Source organism: Mustela nivalis (assembly GCF_964662115.1).
Source record: "Mustela nivalis genome assembly, chromosome: 6".
NCBI classification, from domain to species: Eukaryota; Metazoa; Chordata; class Mammalia; order Carnivora; family Mustelidae; genus Mustela; species Mustela nivalis.
The window spans coordinates 108,697,591-108,715,781 of record NC_139025.1 but is presented as its reverse complement, the minus strand read 5'-3'; the positions used below and the strand labels follow the sequence as shown (position 1 = coordinate 108,715,781).

The 18,191-nt window shown below is 38.5% G+C and overlaps 1 protein-coding gene across 14 annotated transcripts in view; it reads left to right on the top strand.

Annotated features, from left to right (window-relative positions):
• TCF12 (transcription factor 12) overlaps window positions 1-15,006 on the top strand; it is a 390,121-nt gene extending 375,115 nt beyond the window's left edge. For 10 of the 14 annotated variants that reach the window (XM_082733805.1, XM_082733797.1, XM_082733810.1 and 7 more), the window contains 3 exons: window positions 1,671-1,903; window positions 9,391-9,544; window positions 12,651-15,006. In XM_082733805.1, the coding sequence (XP_082589931.1) occupies window positions 1,671-1,903; window positions 9,391-9,533 (376 nt within the window). In that variant the 3' untranslated portion in view covers window positions 9,534-9,544; window positions 12,651-15,006. The remainder of the gene's footprint in view (window positions 1-1,670; window positions 1,904-9,390; window positions 9,545-12,650) is intronic. The other 4 variants (XM_082733804.1, XM_082733807.1, XM_082733800.1 and 1 more) reach the window with 1 other exon arrangement.
• The last annotated feature ends 3,185 nt before the right edge of the window (window positions 15,007-18,191 follow it).

Below are 18,191 nucleotides of genomic sequence, written 5' to 3'. Positions count from 1 at the left end.
TGAAGTTTAATTCACATATATATATAATAAAATACACCATTTTAAGGGTACAGTTTTTGTCCAAGTGTGTATGGTCTTATAACCACCACAACATTACTAATAAGAATATTTCTACCACCCCAAAAAGTTGTCTTTATGCCCCTTGGTAATCAGTACCCTTTTTCCATCCCCTGGCAGCCATTCATCTGCTTTTCATTATTAGAGCATTGTCTTTTCTAGAGGTTCTTGTAAATCATACAATATGTAGTCTTGTGTCTGGCATCTTTTACTTATTAGCACAATCTGTAGCCTAATTTTTAGAGACTACACAGTAGACAGTTGTCTGGATGTACTGTGACTTATTTAACCTGTGTCCTATTATTGGACTCCCAATTAGTTGATAGAGTAAATAATTCTGTTATCAACTTTTTTACATAAATTCCTATGCATATCCCTAATTATGTCCTTAGAGTGAATTTCTTAAGTTAGAATTGCTGATCAAGATATAAAGAACATTTTAAGGCTTTGGGTTCATTTTGCCAATTTTTCCTTCAAAAAATTGTTCCATTTGATTCATGTTTTTTTTTGTGGGGTTTTTGGGGTTTTTTTTTTTTAAAGATTTTATCTATGTTTTGGAGAGAGAGAGTGTGCACATGACAGAGAGGGAGCACAAGAGGGAGCGGGAGACGCAGACTCCCCGCTGAGCAGGGAGCGCAACACAGGGATTGATCCCAGTACCTCAAGACTATGTCTCAACCCTGCCCTGTGGCTCAACCCTGCCCTATGACTGAGCCAAGGGCAGATGCCTGGCAGACTGAGCCACCCAGGCACCCCATGCCTGTTTTAGAATCATCGCCACTAACGATATTTCTCTCTTAAACAAAGAGTAGTCATTTTCTGAGATACTTCTCTTATTCTGTGTCTTAAGCTTTTCTTCTTCCTCATCAGGTGAGGGGGGAAAAAGCATGTGAGAGAGATGATTTGGAATATATTTAGGAGCACAGGTTAGGCAAATTATAGTACATTAGTATACTAGGACAGTGCTTCTCAAACCTTAATGTACATATGAACCAGCCAGGGATCTTGTTAAAATATAGCTTTCAATTCAATAGGCTTACAGTAGAACTTTGAGAGTCTGTGTTTTTAACAAGTCCCAGTAATGCTGATGCTGATCACATTCTGTAGTAAGGCCCTAGAATGTTATGTAGTCATTCAAATTATGTTTATAAAGACTTAAGCTAGTATGGAGAAGTGTTTATGCTGAATATGCAATGGAAAATGCATTTAAAAATGTATGTTGTGGTGTGCCAGGGTGGCTCAATTGGTTGAGTTTCAGCTCAGGTGGTGATCTCGGGGTTTTGAAATCAAGCCCTGCATCAGGCTCCACATTCAGCGTAGAGTCTGCTTGGGATTCTCTCTCTCCTCCTCTCTGCCCCTCTCCCCACTTATACAATGTGTTTGCTCTATAAGTAAGTAAATAAATAAATAAAAATTTTTGAAAGTGTATGTGATATAATTTCAACTATATATATATATATGCATTAAAGAAAGACTGGAAAGATAGATATATAGATATATATCTATATATATATATAAAATCATGTTAAGTGTAACTATGTCAACTATTTGGTAAAATTTATAGGTAATTTTTATAGGGATCTAATAGACATTGTTGTTACTTCGTTTTCTAGCAGTACTAATGAAGATGAGGATTTGAACCCAGAACAGAAGATAGAAAGGGAGAAAGAAAGGCGGATGGCTAACAATGCCAGAGAACGTTTACGTGTGCGGGATATTAATGAGGCATTCAAAGAGCTTGGTCGAATGTGTCAGCTCCATTTAAAGAGTGAAAAACCCCAAACAAAACTCCTTATTCTTCATCAGGCCGTGGCAGTCATCCTTAGTCTAGAACAGCAAGTCAGAGGTAAGTAGGTTCAGCAAAGATAAATAACTGTTCTGCCTTAGGTGGGCAGACTTTTCTTTTTTCACTTGCTCTTCTGCTTGGGAAGTTGTTTGTTAGGTTCAACTCCTACTTCTGCCACTGCATCATCAAGTTTTCTGTGTAGTTCTCTCACCTCTGCCTCCTAGTATTTGTCCATATCTGTAGGCTTGGTGCTTCCCACAAACCAGCACAACCCTTTGAAATGTTGCAAAGAATAACCAGCCTCTGCCTTCTGCTCAGCATTAGTGCTTTATGCCCTTCTTGTTCCTGTTCATGTTAAGTCTGATCTCCCACACTGTTGAATTTACCTGCCTAGGTCTGTTTTCCTCCCTGCTTCTTCCTGTCTTCCCCATTCTCTGTACTGAGTTTCTCTCCTACTTTACCCTGGGCTGTCTATTAAAATGGCCCTGCTGATTAATAGGATGCCTGATCATGGCCCCTCCCAGCTTTACTTCATATAGATGTTCTTCATACCCAGGTTAATATGGTCTCGGGGCTTATTTGTTGATTCCTGATCAGGAATGCTATGAACTTCTTGGCCTAATGTGCACCGACATGCTTGTGTGTTTCTCAGGGCAAATTGTAGTTTATTACAGGCTGACGAACTGCTGGCTCAGTCAAGTGCCCCAACTGTTTAATCTTTTGAGGAGTTTGATGGAATCTTGAAGAAGTTTTGAAACTTCATATTTTAAACAACTATTTATTGCACACCTCCTATCTAAATCACCTCTGTGCTGGACCCTATCTTACCAATTAATATAAGCTTCCTGCCCTTGAAACTTTTTATTATTTTTTTTTCATATTCCTCTTTGTTTTCTCATTCAAAGTTATGAATGATTTATCCTAAGTCTTTTTGTGAAGAATTACAGATGTGCCCTTGGGTTCCAAACACTACCTCTAGCTTCTCTTCATTAAGAACAACTCTTTCTTATTTAATGGATATTTATATGGGATTTTACTTAAAGAAAGTTAGAAAAGAAAAAAGAATATGAATAGAGCAGACACTTAACAACTATAACCATGGCCCCTTAGCATTGGTCACAACAGGAATACACTAAGGAAACCAGAGTTTGGAGAACTTGAATACACTTTCAGAAGAGCTTAACCATAGTAATTAATTGATCCATCCACTTCCGTCCAATATATTTAATAAGGATGATGAATAGATTATTTCATGCATAACCAGTATACCATTAAACTCAGATACGCTCCTGTCAAGGCCCTTGGACTATCTGTAAAGGGTGAATGTTAATGAAACCTGATTTTCAAGAATGTATAGACTCCCTTGGGATGCTCACAAAGAGTCTGATTGTTGCCCACTCATCTGTGGTAGGATCAGTGATTCCTTGAGACTTCAGTATTTGCTCTCACTTTATCAGAGTTTTGGGTTTTTTTGTTTTTTTTTTTTTTCATTGTGTCTGACACCTTTTTTCTCACTCTGAAGGCAGTGAGGCACTTGTGTTTTGTGGTCCCTGTACATTCCTCCTTCTGCTCTGCAGACCCAAGATATTTTCTACCCTGGCTCTACCCAGCTATTTGCTGTAAAAACTGTTGTCAGCACCTGGTCTGTTTGGACAGCAGCAATGCAAGAACTTATCCCTGGACAGCTTTCCTTCCTGCTGTTTATTAGAGCTAGAATACAGAGTCCTTTATTTTTAAAAACACCTCATTTAAGATCAAACTCTTATATCTGAGTCATCAAAATGAGAAATACCTCTGTGTTTGAAAGAAGTTGTAAACTCCACCATGCCTGGGTGGATTTTACTCATTCACTTGTAAGATAACTTTCTGGTAACTGTTAATGGGTACTGACTTTTTTTTTTTTTTTTAAGATTTTTTATTTATTTATTTGACAGAGATCACAAGTAGGCAGAGAGGCAGGCAGAGAGAGAGAGAGGAGGAGGAAGCAGGCTCCCTGCTGAGCAGAGAGCCCGATGCGGGACTCGATCCCAGGACCCTGAGATCATGACCTGAGCCGAAGGCAGCGGCCTAACCCACTGAGCCACCCAGGCACCCTGGGTACTGACTTTTTTGTGCAGTTCTGGAAAGCTCTATATAAGGAGCCATTGACTGATTAGAATTTGAACAGAATTTAAAATACACTGACTATAACTTCAGTTAGGGGCTGCTTTCATATTCATAAAAGCCTACCTTCCTCCCAACCTCAGACTCTGGGCTTCAAAGATCAGAGCTTTTATTTTATGTCTTTAATGTAAAAACCTTGGGATTCATTCAAGATCCTTCTTGAAAGGCACTCTGATGGCTATCTGTCAAAATGGATTTAGAACCCTTCGTGCAGCCCACATTCCTCTGCCTTTCTATGGGAGCACCTTTAGAGTTTAATATGGCCAATGTCTTCTCTGGACATTATCTCTAGCAGCTTTGAGTTATTTGAGTAACCTCTTTACTTCTGAGAGCCTCTTCATCCCTACAAGGGTTTTACTCAGCAGTCCCTGGGCGCGTTGGTTTCTAGAAAGAGGTACATTTTGTTTATAGGACTACTTTGGGCATTCTCTGCACTTTTTCCTTACCTGATTTGGGATAGTGCTTCAGGACTGTATCTGGCTGTCCACAACCTATTATCCCTGGACAAGTGGCTATATCAGGAGGGCAACCAGTTGTGTATTCTAGAGAAGAGCAGGAGGATCGGCTTCCCTTCTGAGCCTCAGATTTTGCCAGAGCACTTTTTGTGTCTTGGTGCTTCACATACCAAATTCTACTTGGTCCCTGCCATTGCCAGTTTAAGCCTTTCCGTTTTGACAACTATAAAATCAACATTAGTTTTACTAATTCTCAGTAGATTTTACATATTACTTTCAACTTTCTAGTCTTATCTTTACTAACAATTAGATTAGTGGTTAGACATTTCCTCCTCAAACTTTCACAGGTCCGCTCAGTCAGCTTACTTCCCTTCCAGGAATAATTTAAGGACAGTAGAACTATTAGGATTTTAGTTTCCTGGTATCTTAGTAAGTTTGAAGATGAATGAGCTAAGACAATGGTTCCCAAATCTGGCTAGTGCCAGAATCACCCGAGGCTTTTCCTTTTCCCAAATTTTCAGACCCTACTACCCTCAGGAGATTTTAATTTAGTTGCAGTGATATGGTAATAACGTGGTAGTCTTAGCATATTCATTGATAATACTCCTTACTAAATCTTCACTGAAATGAATAAAAATAGTATTAATCCACAAAGACAGATGGAGAAAGATTATAGCATTCAAATCAGAGAGCATAATATGTGTGTAAGATGGAAAGTAGATAGAGTAGTGGTAATTGACTTATTTAGACAGAAGAAATTAAAGTGGAACAGGAGGAATACCACAAAAAGCAAGTTATTCTGTCCCACAAAACTCCTAGCCCCCGAAAGGCTCTATTCTTTGAAGGTACTAATATTGGAGAAGGCATTACCTGAAAACAGGAAGATTAAGCAAAGGTCTGTCTCATATGAAAAAGTTGGATTTCTCAGAATCAAAATATCATCAGAATTCTAGACCAATAATGCTGGATTCCAGGACGTAGTAAGACAGTGCCTTCAAAATTCTGAGGAAAAAAAAATCATTTTTAGTCTAGAATTCTGTGTCTACCCAAACCATTAATCAAAGGGTGAAGATAGAATAAAGATATTTTGGATATGCAAAGACTTGAAAATTTTACCTCCTATGTACATGTTCTCAGAAGGCTTCTGGAATATATGCTTTAGCCAAGTAAGGACATAATCAATAAAGATAAAGGCATGTGATCCAAGAAACAAAGAATCTAACACAGAAAGCATCAAAAGGAGATCTCATGACAAGATCTACTAGGTTTAGAAAATCAGTGTGCCTATAGAAAATAGGAGATGGTGGGGCACCTGGGTGGTTCAGTAGGTTAAGCATATAACTTCAGCTCATGTCGTGATCTCAGCTTCCTGGGATCAAGCCACACATCAAGCTCCCCGCTGAGTGGGGAATCTGCTCCCTCTACCCCTACCCCTGCTCGTGCTCACTCTGTATCTCTCTAAAATAAATAAAATCTTTAAAAAAAAACAAAAACAGATGTTGGTTAGCTGCAGAAGAAAGAAAGGGATTTTTCCCAATTTTCTTTCCAGGGTAAGAAAATGGAATTAATATATGAAATGATGGTATGTTTGAGATTTTAAGGAAAAAAAAAATGATGATAGGCATTTTTTAGATCTCTTGGAGCATGGGTCAGGGGGAAAAATTAGCATTACTAGCAAATGAATAGCAAAGCAAGTGTCAACTGCAGGAAAAACAAGCAGTCATACAAGTAAGGAAAAAATATAAAATTCTTGACTTGCAAGTATGTCCACATAGTTATTATAATGAATATTTATCTGGTCATAATAATGTAAGAAGTGACTGTGTAGTTAGCCAAAATTTGAGCTTTAGGTACATTGAGAAGATGGTATTTTAAGACAGCTAAGTCCTCAATTACATACTGGAAGTCAATAATATGATTACTGTAATTGAAATGTGAGAAAGACAGTCACTTCTCATGCCCTGCAGGTAATGGCTGCTCACCTGTACATCAAGGCTTCTGGCTACTTAATACATTTCCCATGGGCTGATCCCACACACCAGAGGGTATTAAAAGACAACACTAGCATTTGCCTTTTTTGGATCAAACCTCACTTAACATTTTCTAGCGCTTATTCTCTTGATTCTTACAGCCCTGAATGTTCTTTTTCTGACTGACTGTAGAAATCTTGCGAGATATTACCCAACTTGAGTTTTTGGTTCTGGTCCTCTCTAGCTATTCTGATCATCCTTGTGTGACACAAGGTCATAGTTGGCTAAGAGCAGTGTTTTTTTAATGAGATAAATGTGAACCTGTTTCAGCTAGAAAACTTTCAAATCTCAACTTTCTCCTCTTTGGATTTAACATGTTAATTTATGCCCTTTTCAGTCTCTCCAGTCATTATAGAAGACTGCTCTCTGCACAGCAAAGGGGCATGACACCTAATAAAAGACAGAACTCTAGTTATTAGTTAGAAATGCACATTTACTTGTTAAGAAAACAATTCCTGGTATTTTTACATAATGATGAACATGCCTTTTTTTCTTACTTCTTATCCTAATAAATAAGTGTATACCTTTCTTTCTTCATTGATCTTCTTTTTTTTTTTTAAGATTTTATTTATTTATTTGACAGACAGAGATCACAGGTAGGCAGAGAGGCAGGCAGAGAGAGAGGAGGAAGCAGGCTCCCTGCTGAGCAGAAAGCCCGATGATGTGGGTCTCCATCCCAGGACCCTGGGATCATAACCTGAGGTGAAGGCAGAGGCTTTAACCCACTGAGCCACCTGGGCGCCCCTGATCTTCTGAATAGTTGAAGCGGCTTTATGTCTTTTCCCAAATAGAGGGGCTGAGAAAATAAGAACTCTAAAATGAAATTTTATCATTGTGCATGAGTAATTGTCAATAGAATCAGCTGAGTTTACCATAATAAAGTCTTTTGTCTACTTTTTGAAACTTAGAAGTGAGTATAAATATGTATTGTAAATAAATGCATGTTCAAATACATTTTACTTGGCTTACAGGGAATAACATTAAAAAAGAAGAGTCCTGCTATGTTGCATTCAGCTGGCCATTTCAAGAAAATCTAACAAAATTCACATCTTCTGCAAAATAGGTTTTCATTATAGACTAAATTTTTTTCAGATTTTTTTTCTTTATAGATTTTAAGTAGTCTCCACACCCAGCATGGGGCTTGAACTTATGACACCAAGATCAAGAGTCCTGTGCTCTACCACCTGAACCAGCCAGGTGCCCCAAAATGTATTTTTAAGTAATCTCCACACCCAGTGTGTGGCTCAAACCACAAGCCCAAGCTCAAGAGTGCCATGCTCCATTGACTGAGCCAGCCAAGCACCCCTTCTTTACAGACTAATTTTAAGTGATCCTTTTATATTACATTCATTAGGACATTTTTAATCAGTTCACAAAAATGCATTTAACAACTTTTCACTTTATGATATTATCAGAAACAAAAAACTAACCAAAAACTGTCATGGGTTGGATATCTTGTCCATAAAACTTATTTAAGAGGGCACCTGGGTGGCTCAGAGGGTTTGGCATCTGCCTTTAGCTCAGGTCATGCTCTCCAGGTCCTGGGATCAAGCCCTGCGTTTGGGGTGGGGGGGTAGTACTGGCTCAGTGGGGAGTCTGCTTCTCCCTCTCCCTCTCCCCCTGCTCATGCTCTCTCTATGTGTCCTTCTGTCTCAGATGAATAAATAAAATCTTTAAAAATAAGTAAATACTCATTTAAGGAAAAGATATCATGAAAAATAATTCCCAAGTGAATATTGATCCAGTGGTTTTTCAATCCAGTAGTTTTCTTTCCCTTTCTTTCACATAGACCCTCTACTCTTGAAAATGCCCACTTCAAAAATTCCATCTAGTTGTCTCTGCTTTTTTTTTTAAGATTTTATTTACTTATTTATTTGACAGAAACACAGTGAGAGAGGGAACACAGCAGGGGGTAGTGGGAGAAGCAGGCCTCCCACCAAGCAGGGAGCCCAATGCAGGGCTCAATCCCAGGACCCTGGGATCATGACCTGAGCCAAAGGCAGACACTTAATGACTGAGCCACCCAGGCGCCTCATGTCTCTGCTATCTTATATACAAAGCAGTAGAGAAGGTTTTTATCACCCTTTTAATCCCACCTCGCAATAGAAAGAAACATTCAATCATCTCGTTCTACATATAAAAGTAGAAAAGCAAGATAATGTGCCAGCTACCTCTCTACCTTAAGGAGTTGGCACATTTTTTTATAGAGGAATGGCTGAGGGTATTTATTTTATCATTTTCTAAGCTGATAAAATTCTAGATAAAGTACAGATGTCTCCAGGTACATAAGAGAATGTCACATTCCTATCAATCCAATGTACCATATCTTAGCAGGATACTGAGGAGATTTGGTAGACTAACACTGGCACTTGCCAAAATGTTTGAGTGAAGCAGTAAAAGAACTGCCTTTACCTTTGGATGTTGATATAGATCAAACCAAACCCAGAAAACTAAATCAGAAGCAGAATGAGATGACACCGAATACTCACTAGAGGCTTATTTAATCTGAAGGTTTATGTGAGCACATCATTGTTGCCTCTGTGTGATGTTACTTGTGGGAATGAAATTGCAGAGAGTGGTAATCCCCTTAGAAAGAAAATATAAGGGATGCCCGGGTGGCTCGGTCAGTTGAGCGGCTGCCTTCAGCTCAGGTTATGATGTCAGGTCCTGGGATCGAGCCCTTTGTCGGGCTCCTTGCTGAACAGAGAGCCTGCTTCTCCCTCTCCCTCTGCCTGATGCTCTGCCTACTTGTACTCTGTATCTCTGTGTCAAATAAATAAAACCTTTTAAAAAAAGAAAGAAAGAAAACGTAAGAGCAGTTTGTTCAATTTAAGACCTAAGAGTCCCTAATTCATAACTTACCACTGTAACGATAAAAATTATTTTTTCCCTGTTTCAGAGAGGAACCTTAACCCCAAAGCAGCCTGCCTTAAGAGAAGGGAAGAAGAAAAAGTTTCTGCCGTATCGGCAGAGCCGCCAACCACACTGCCAGGAACCCATCCTGGGCTTAGTGAAACTACCAACCCTATGGGTCATATGTAAACATCAGCCAGGTAAGTCTGGGTATGAAGAGGAAGTGCAAGGAAATTACCTGATTCGTCTGAAACTAAGTTAGAACCTTTGAACAGAATTCTCTAGTAGCAGTTGTCATGCTAAAGGTCACATGTAATTTGAAATCCCAACAGTTTACTTTTCTGTTCTTAGAGAGCCAGTGCCCTTTAATATCAGATTACTATTCAAAGTGGGATAGTATCCTGTAATTTACAAAGAATTTTGGGTTCTCCTGCTCTGGATCATCATGTATATGCTCTCACAAGAATACTGCTCTGATCCAAGAAGAAAATAGTACAGTGACTAATTGGTCAATTAAGTTTGACTAATTGGTCAATTAAGTTTGTTACCACTCAGAGTCCTCGTTCCTCTACTCAGAAATACTCATCTGTATCAGGAGCTAGTTTTCTCTTAACCATCCACCTCTTCCTGTCATGAAATCTTTATACACTTACTAGTTGCTTCCATTTGGATCAATAATGCAAGTTTGTAATATGCATCTTCTTTCATAAGTATATCACTTATACCTTCTGGAATCTACTAATGGATATAAAGGTACTACATCTGATAGAACCACAGTGCCCTTCTCTTTGGAATTTTACATGTTGAAAACTGTTCTTTCTCTCTTTTCCTTCATGGATTAAACACAGTTCACTTTTTTATTTTTTTTTGTTTAACAGTGTGATGAGGGTAATATGAGGTTGTCGCCCAAGTAGTTAATGTGAATCATCCTTTTTCTTAAATATTTACATTTATATGATCTATAACAACCTAAGTTGTGTAGTTATTATTTAGGTGTCAGAAGTTAATATAGAATGTAATTAAGTATTTTAACTAGCAGCATGTGTTAGGGATACATCTGGGAACTTCATTTTTATAATCTGCCTGCACCAGTGTATAGTTCTTTTTTCAATTTCATCAGGACATTAAAAGCAGTAAATAAAGGTGAATGGATGGGAGGTGCGAAGCACAAAAAAATGTCAAGTACAATTTCATTTAGTCATCTTTGTAGCTATCTCATTCTGAGCTGAAAGTCTGGATTTGATAGAATATTTTGTAAAACACAAACGTTAACTCACCTTTTCCTAAAGAATTTGGTTCCTACCACCTCTGTATACATCCTTCCTAAGATCAAACTAGACCAAAACTGAAGAGTTCATTTGGGACAAAAGGAAGAAGGGTTAATGTGATTATTTAAGTGTCACTTATACTTGTAGCACTGGAACACTGGAGAAAACTAACCCACCTCCAACTCCCCCACAAAACAGTACCCAGCAACCTAAAAGATTATGCATGTCAAAGAGACCAGATGAGAGCTAATTAACTTACAGATCCCCTTTCTTTCTTCCTTTCTTTCTTTTTCTTTCCTCTCTTTCTCTTTCTTTCTTTCTTTCTCTCTTTCTTTCTTTCTTTCACAGAGAGACACAGCAGGAGAGGGAACACGGGGTAGGGGTGGGGTGTGAGATGAGAGAGGGAGAAGCAGGCTGCCCACTGAGCAGGGAGCCTGACATGGGGCTTGATCCCAGGACCCAGGAATCGTGACCCAAGCCAAACAGACGATTAACGACTGAGCCACCCAGACACCCCTACAGATCCTTTAATACTCGAGCCACTGTTTCATATTTTGTGAACAATATAGACTATCATGAAAAGATAGATATTTTTGTTCAAAAATAGACTTTAACATTTTAAAATAAAAACATGCCATTATTTTTCAATATTTCTAAATTGGCATCTCATTTTAAAGAAGAGTGGTGAGAGGTAACTTGTTATGCTCAGGTCCCAGGTAGCCACCAGGCTATGATAAGAGCACTTGACGTTGAGTTGTCACTTTTATCACAGAGCCTGTGTCTCTCTCTAGTTGTACCTATTTCCTCTTACTCTCTTCCTTGTCTCATTCCCCACCTCACATCTCTCTCCTTCCCATGTTTATTTCTAGTTCTTTTACATCTGATACTGCTTTCATGTCTCTACCCTTTTCTTGAGAATGAGGATATTCCCCCACTTAAGTTAAAATTAAACCTAGGCATTCTCACCTATCAAAAAGAGATGAAGATTCCTTAAAAAAGGAAGAAAAAGTTTCAGGGTTATAAGAAATGTAGCAAATTTACTTGGTTCCATAAAATTTTATAGGTTTGTGTTTATCACCTTAACATATGTTTTAACGGTTGCTAATTTCACAAAGGTGGTTGTCTGGTTTCACCTTATAACCTTCAATTCTTTATAGAACCGAATAACAAATTAAAAACCAGCAAAAAGATTGCGCAGCAGGGAAATTACTTCTAGAACCAAAATGGCTGATAAATGACCATAGAATGACTGACTAAAAAAGCACAGAATTTGCCACCCCATGATACAAGGCCAGGTAGCTTTGACTATCTCAGTTACCCATTTATAAGAGCATAACTCTATTATAAAACAATACTGTGGTTATTATTTAATAAAGAAGTAAAATGTATGATTCTTTGTAAAATTACTTTCATCAGAAGTGGCCAAAATGGAAAATTACAGTGTTTACTGCTATGAATATTGAGACTGTATGCATATGAAATTTGTATTAATACCAGTAAATTTTAATCAATCATTCATTCATTGAACAAACATTTGTTGAGGAACTTCTGTGGACCAGGAGAAGGGACCATTGTGAAAACAAATACCAGACAGTCCTGCCTTCAGAAACCTTCAGTTTAGAGAAGACATAACCTATTAAGACAATGTGGTAGACTAGATGTATCAGTAAGTGTATGCTTTACCATTGTCTCTCCACTGAAAAATGGATAAATGGAACCTCAGAGCTCAGGTATTGGCAACTTGAATTTTGCCAAAATAGAAGTTTGCATAATTGCCACAGCTGTCGTATAATCCTATTTCTTGTGATTGCTGTAATCACATTATTTTCTTTAAAAATCTTACCATACCATTTCAATTACACCTTTAAAAAAATTCTGAAGCTCTTATATAAGTCATTTAGCAGACTGCTAATTTAGTATAAACCTTGGTTTAAATGAGGAATGCCAGTATCAACTTGTTTTTTTCTGGGGAGGTATTTATTTTTAATGATGATGTCCTAACTGGTTCTGTTCTTTCCCTTGATTTTCCCCTCCCCAGTTCCAGAGTTATCAGTAGGCTAGATAGAAGGTGACCTCTCCTCATAAGGACTTGGACAACTCAGATTATCTGAAGACACAAACCTGTTAGGAGGGAGAAGAAAAAACAAAACACTTGAAGCAAGAAACTCAAATGTAATCCTACGATCAAAGCAACTGGTCAACACTTCCATCAGAAGTGAAGATAGGAAGCTCATCAGATAGAACGTCAGCCCATGAAACTTTTGCAGCATATCACTTTGTTGCAAACAGTGTGTCGCTTCTGCACAATCAGAGACTGTCTCGATCTCTCCACTCACCGTGGAAGTTGCCTTGTGCCTAAACTGAATTGACAAATGCATTGTAACTACAAATTTTATTTATTGTTATGGAACTGTAAGGTCTACATATAAAGGGAAAAAGTTAATGTGGAAAGCTGATCTAAACTCAGCTGATGCCAGCATTCGTTAAAGCTGTTCACGTGCAGAACAAAGCAGTGACAACCATTGGCCCTTAGCATTCCCGGCATACCTATTAGTGTCTTAAAAAGGAAGGGAAAAGTCTTTTGTTTGCCCTCTCCTATCCTTTTGCCATATGAATAGTGTTTTCCATGAAATAGGAAAATATTACTTGGTATAGCATTTCTCTTGCTCTCGTTTTTCATTCACTTTTATTTTCTCTTTGTGGGTGTTTTATTTGGTCTCTGAAGCTGAATAGTTTATGGTCACAATCCAGAATCCTCATGTAGCCCTATGTGCTTTGCATATTTACCTTACAAAAATAAACAGAGACCATCTGTGACCATAGCCTAGCTAAGATTTTTAAGGGGGAAATTTTGTCCCCTAGATTTTCCCCAAAATAAACATTGCTTTATTTCTAATAATAACCAAGACTTTTCAAGCTTCTAGATTTCATAGTAAAGCTTGTAATAGCAAGAGTGTAAATTACAAGGGAAGAATCTACTTCTTAGAAATTGCTTTGTTTTCCAAGCAGTAAGTACTACATATAGTACTTGTAAAGTGTTAGCTGTAAAGTAAGCACAAAATGGATTTAAAATACAAAGAAGATTTTCAGGCTGTGATTATGGTGACCGTAACAAAACCCAGTAGTCACCAAGGCAGGTAGTGTGATAAATGAACACACCACTCTGAGGCTAATTACCTAATGGAATACAAGAGCAACGGTCACCGTGTTTCCTTATCCTTGCCTTTATTTCTCTGTCACTTGGATGGCTGGTCAATGGGGAGGAATTCAGTGGGTGATTTAATCAACCTCAAACCATCTGCCCCTGTCCCAAGAAGATGAGCCAGATTAGCCGTAAACCAGTGCTTGTCAGTCCATCTTAGCACAGTACATTAAGGCACCCCTCTGTTTCTAATCCTTCAGAGTTGTTTTTTAAGATATCATAATCACTTTGAACTTCCATGAAATCTGTCTTCCACCACAACAGCCCTGGGAGAGAAAAACATGCTAAACAAGGTTGTCTTGGCTTAATAATTCCTTATGGCCAATATCAACAAAGGCAGTCAGCACACAGAAGAATGGACCCAAATCACTCTGTAACTTAAAGATTTCTGTTAATTTGAAAGAACAAAAACAATTAAGACAGGACTTCAGATCCTCCAATCAGGATGATTCCTAACAAATCCGTCTTTTGTGAACTTAGTGGACTTTTTGGTTACTTTAATTTGCATATATTCTCCAATTACATCAGACTCTATCTGTGGCCTTGTTCTTCATTTCAGTGTTAAATCAGCTAAACAGAAGTTGTTGCTTATGATGTGTGAGTGAACATACGCCACTGCCTGGCCTTTTTTTCTTCAGAGCTTGTTGTCTTTTTCGCTATATTAGACTTTGCAGTATGCCCAGAAGCTTTCCTTCATAAAATAGAAAGAAAAAACATTTGGCTTATTTTTCACTGTAGCTAGTCTTTTATACAATAATCTTGTAAGAAAATTTCTTGAATTCTAAATATTACTCTTTCTAGATTTTTGAAATCGAAAAGTTTTCAGTAAAAAGTTTCTTACTTTATTTTATTATATTAGGTAGTAAAAATGTAGGGTTATTTACCATAACCTGTTCATTAATACCAGAAATTTACAATAGCATTTTAAGACCATAGTAGGATTCTAGCATACCGTGTAGTACCTATGGAGTATTGTAAGAGCTAATTGTCCGAGATGAATTGCTTCTCATCTTGTTCTCCAGTTTCCATTGTTGGTTTATTGCAGATTTGTATCCTGTGTCAAATTCAAGGTATTATTGATAAACCTTTTCAACCAGCAGCAAGAAGTTCAAAATTTTTTCTGTCACTGTAACAGAAAACACAATATGTATATAACATTTATGTAGCAATAAATGTGCCATCTTTTTTTTAACATAGTAAACTAGTGAGTTTTTTACATTCCTCTTTTAAAAGAATAACACATTTTGTTCTTGTCTCCATCTGATTCCTCCCACACTGCTTTTCTTTTTTTTCCTCCAGCTTTATCAATATATAATTAATTGACATTATAACATTGTGTAAGTTTAAGGTGGACAATATTATGTTTGGAAATCTGTATATATTGCAAAAATGACTACCATAGTAAGGTTAGTTAACATACCTAGCACCTCACATAATTGCTTTTTTTGTGTGCAGTGAGAATTTTTAAGGCTGACCGTGCTTTTCATAATCTGCATTATCTACATTATCTGGGAAGCCTATCAGGACAGAATCAGGCTTGTGGAACTAAGTTGGTAATCTACTTTGTAGTTGCCCTGGCTTGTGTATTTCTCCCCTTGCCCTCTTTATGAATAGTGGCCTTTTAGCCTTTTTCTGGAGGTTGACCAAACAGTGATTAGTAGTTCAGATCTACTCTCTTGCAGATCGAGAGGAAAGCAAAGATGGGAAAACGTTCAAATGAGGCTTTTCAAATTAAGTTTTCAAAATATTTTGTGTTTAAAATCCCTTTTCTTACAAAAAGCCTCTGTCATGGGGCACCTGGGTGGCTCAGTCATTGAGCATCTGCTTTCGGTTCAGGTCATGATCTCCAGGTCCTGGGATCGAGTCCCAAATTGGGCTTCTTGCTTGGCGGGGAGTCTGCTTCTCTCTCTCTCTCTCTCTCTCTCTCTCTCTGTCTTCCACTCTGCCTACTTGTGCTATCTCTCTGACAAATAAATTTTTAAAATCCTTAAAAAAAAAAAAACACAAAAACCAACCAAAAAAACAAAAAAGCCTCAGTCGTAAGTAGGGCCTGATATTATTTACTGTTTTCAGATTAAAAAATTATCTTTTCCTCTAGGTTTTCAATCACACAATGCCACCTACCCATCACCACTAAAAATATGCATAGAGACTATCCATGAGGACTTCATGCCAAGCAAGAACCTGAGACAAACTGTGGACAAACTTTTTGGACAAAGTTTCTCTAGGGCCTGTATATAAGATACCCATGGTTGTGATCACACATTCCTGGCATCCTGGCAAATTGCTTCTCTTGGTTAATTGTAAAGTCCACTGTTCACACTGGAGGCCCAGCAGATCATTTTACTAATTTGGGGATATGGAGAAACCACTTAAACATTGTACTTTGATTTTTCTAAAACAGTCAACTAAATAAAACTAAATTAAAAACAGTAAACTAAATTAAAAGTTCTAAAAAGAAAATAGAGAATGTTAGACCTGAAGTGACATCTGGAGACCATCTAATCCACTGCCTCATTAATAGATTATAAAAACTGAGGCCCAGAGAGGTTGTATGTCTCCAAGAGCACATGATTAGTAACAGATCAGGACATTTAAAACTTCAACAAAACCTCCCTGCCCTTGTTTTCTTTTCTTGCTTTATCAATGTTTAGGCCAATTTTATTCAGTGACTTTGTTTTTGTTTCCTCTACACATTTTTTTCTCTTTTTTTTTTTCTCTCCTCTGGTTCATATGTTTTTTCTTCTATGGAACTCAAAGTTTGAATGACATCATGTGTATACGCGTGTGTACTGTTTGTGTGTGTCATGATTAAAGAGTATTAGCTTTGGCATCAAACAGTCCTCAGTTCAAATCCAAGCTCATCTAATTAGCTCCATTTCCTCACCTGAAAAATGGAGATAGGTATTAGAATTGTGTTTAAGTATTGAATGAAACAATGTATGGAAAGCTCTTACCATGGTTCCTGTCACATAAGTACTCAATAAATGATAAATATTTTTTAAATAAATAGTAGCTTTCCTTAAAACCAACTCCCAGGAATCATCCTCATTAGCCATCCTGTGAGAGGTCATGGTGGTCCAATCAACCCTAAGGCTACCCTAAGTGGTCTACATTCTTTTGGGGCAATCCAAAGAAACATTTATTTTCAGCACCCTCCTTTGAGGACTGTTGTTTAAGCCTTCACATTTCAAAGGAGTGAGCTGGTAGGCTTTGGCCAGTTACACTGTGTGGGTTGGTAGCTGCATCAGATTGAGTCCTCAGGAAGCAGATGCCAACGTGGAGTTAGAGGGATTTGTTGGCAGTAGTACCAGTGGGAAACAAAAGGGAAAGGAATCAGGAGTAGTCAGGGAATGGCTTTACCATGATACAGGTCTGACATCCATGAAAGAAGGGAGAAGGAAAAAGAATTAGGTAGGAAGAGCCTCAAGCTGCCTCGAGTAAGTCCCCGAGCAGTCCAATGGAGTCCATGAAGACCGCTCCTTGCTCTTGTGTTGGGCAGAAATGCTGAGGCAGTAATGTCCCTGTTGTGTCGAAGCATTTCCTGATAGTCACCTGGGAAGACAGACCTTGGGAACACTGCAGCAAAGGTGCTGCGCCTGGAAGCTGACAGCGAATTCCCCCGACAGGTTCTCCCTCAAGGGGAGGTGGAGGTGGCCCGCCAGGGCTTCCCTGGCACCTCAGTGCTACTTCCTACAAACTGGCAAAACCCAGAGGGTTTGCGGAGCAGTCGCTGGGACCATAGCGGAGCTTAACAGACCAATAGGTGTTTGAAAAATTGCCATTCCTAACTCTGGCCATTCCACATTCAAGTAAACCTACACATGTAATTGAGAAGGGTGAATCCCATTCCTCCATTTTTGTGAGCTGTGATGCAGACTGGTACAATCTGAATGTGAACTTCTTCAGGTCCTGAAGAAGAAGTTGCTGTGTCCAGGGTTCTGATGTTCATGGGACATTGTGACAGTCGCTGCCTACCTGATCCATGTCTTTGCAGCCACCTAGGTTTAAAAGGCTACTACTTCCTCATCTTTTTGGGGTGTTCCCTTATGAATGCCCCCAGCCCCAGGAGCTCTTACCTCTGCTCTATACTGGGGCATGCATGTCCATGGGACTAGAAATAACGTTCCTGTCTTCTTTATCTTTCCCTCTTAAATCAGTTATTCCAGAGGACAGCCTGAAAGGGTTTTTCCGTTCCTTGTGGCCTAGACATCAAGGCTTTTTTTTTCCCCCTAGGAATATTTATTCATTTATTTGAGAGTGAGAGCATGGACAGAGGGGAGGAGCAAACTCCCCGCTGAGCAGGGAGCCTACCGTGGGGCTCCATCCCAGGATCCCGGGATCATGACCAGAGCCAAAAGCAGATGCTTAACTGAC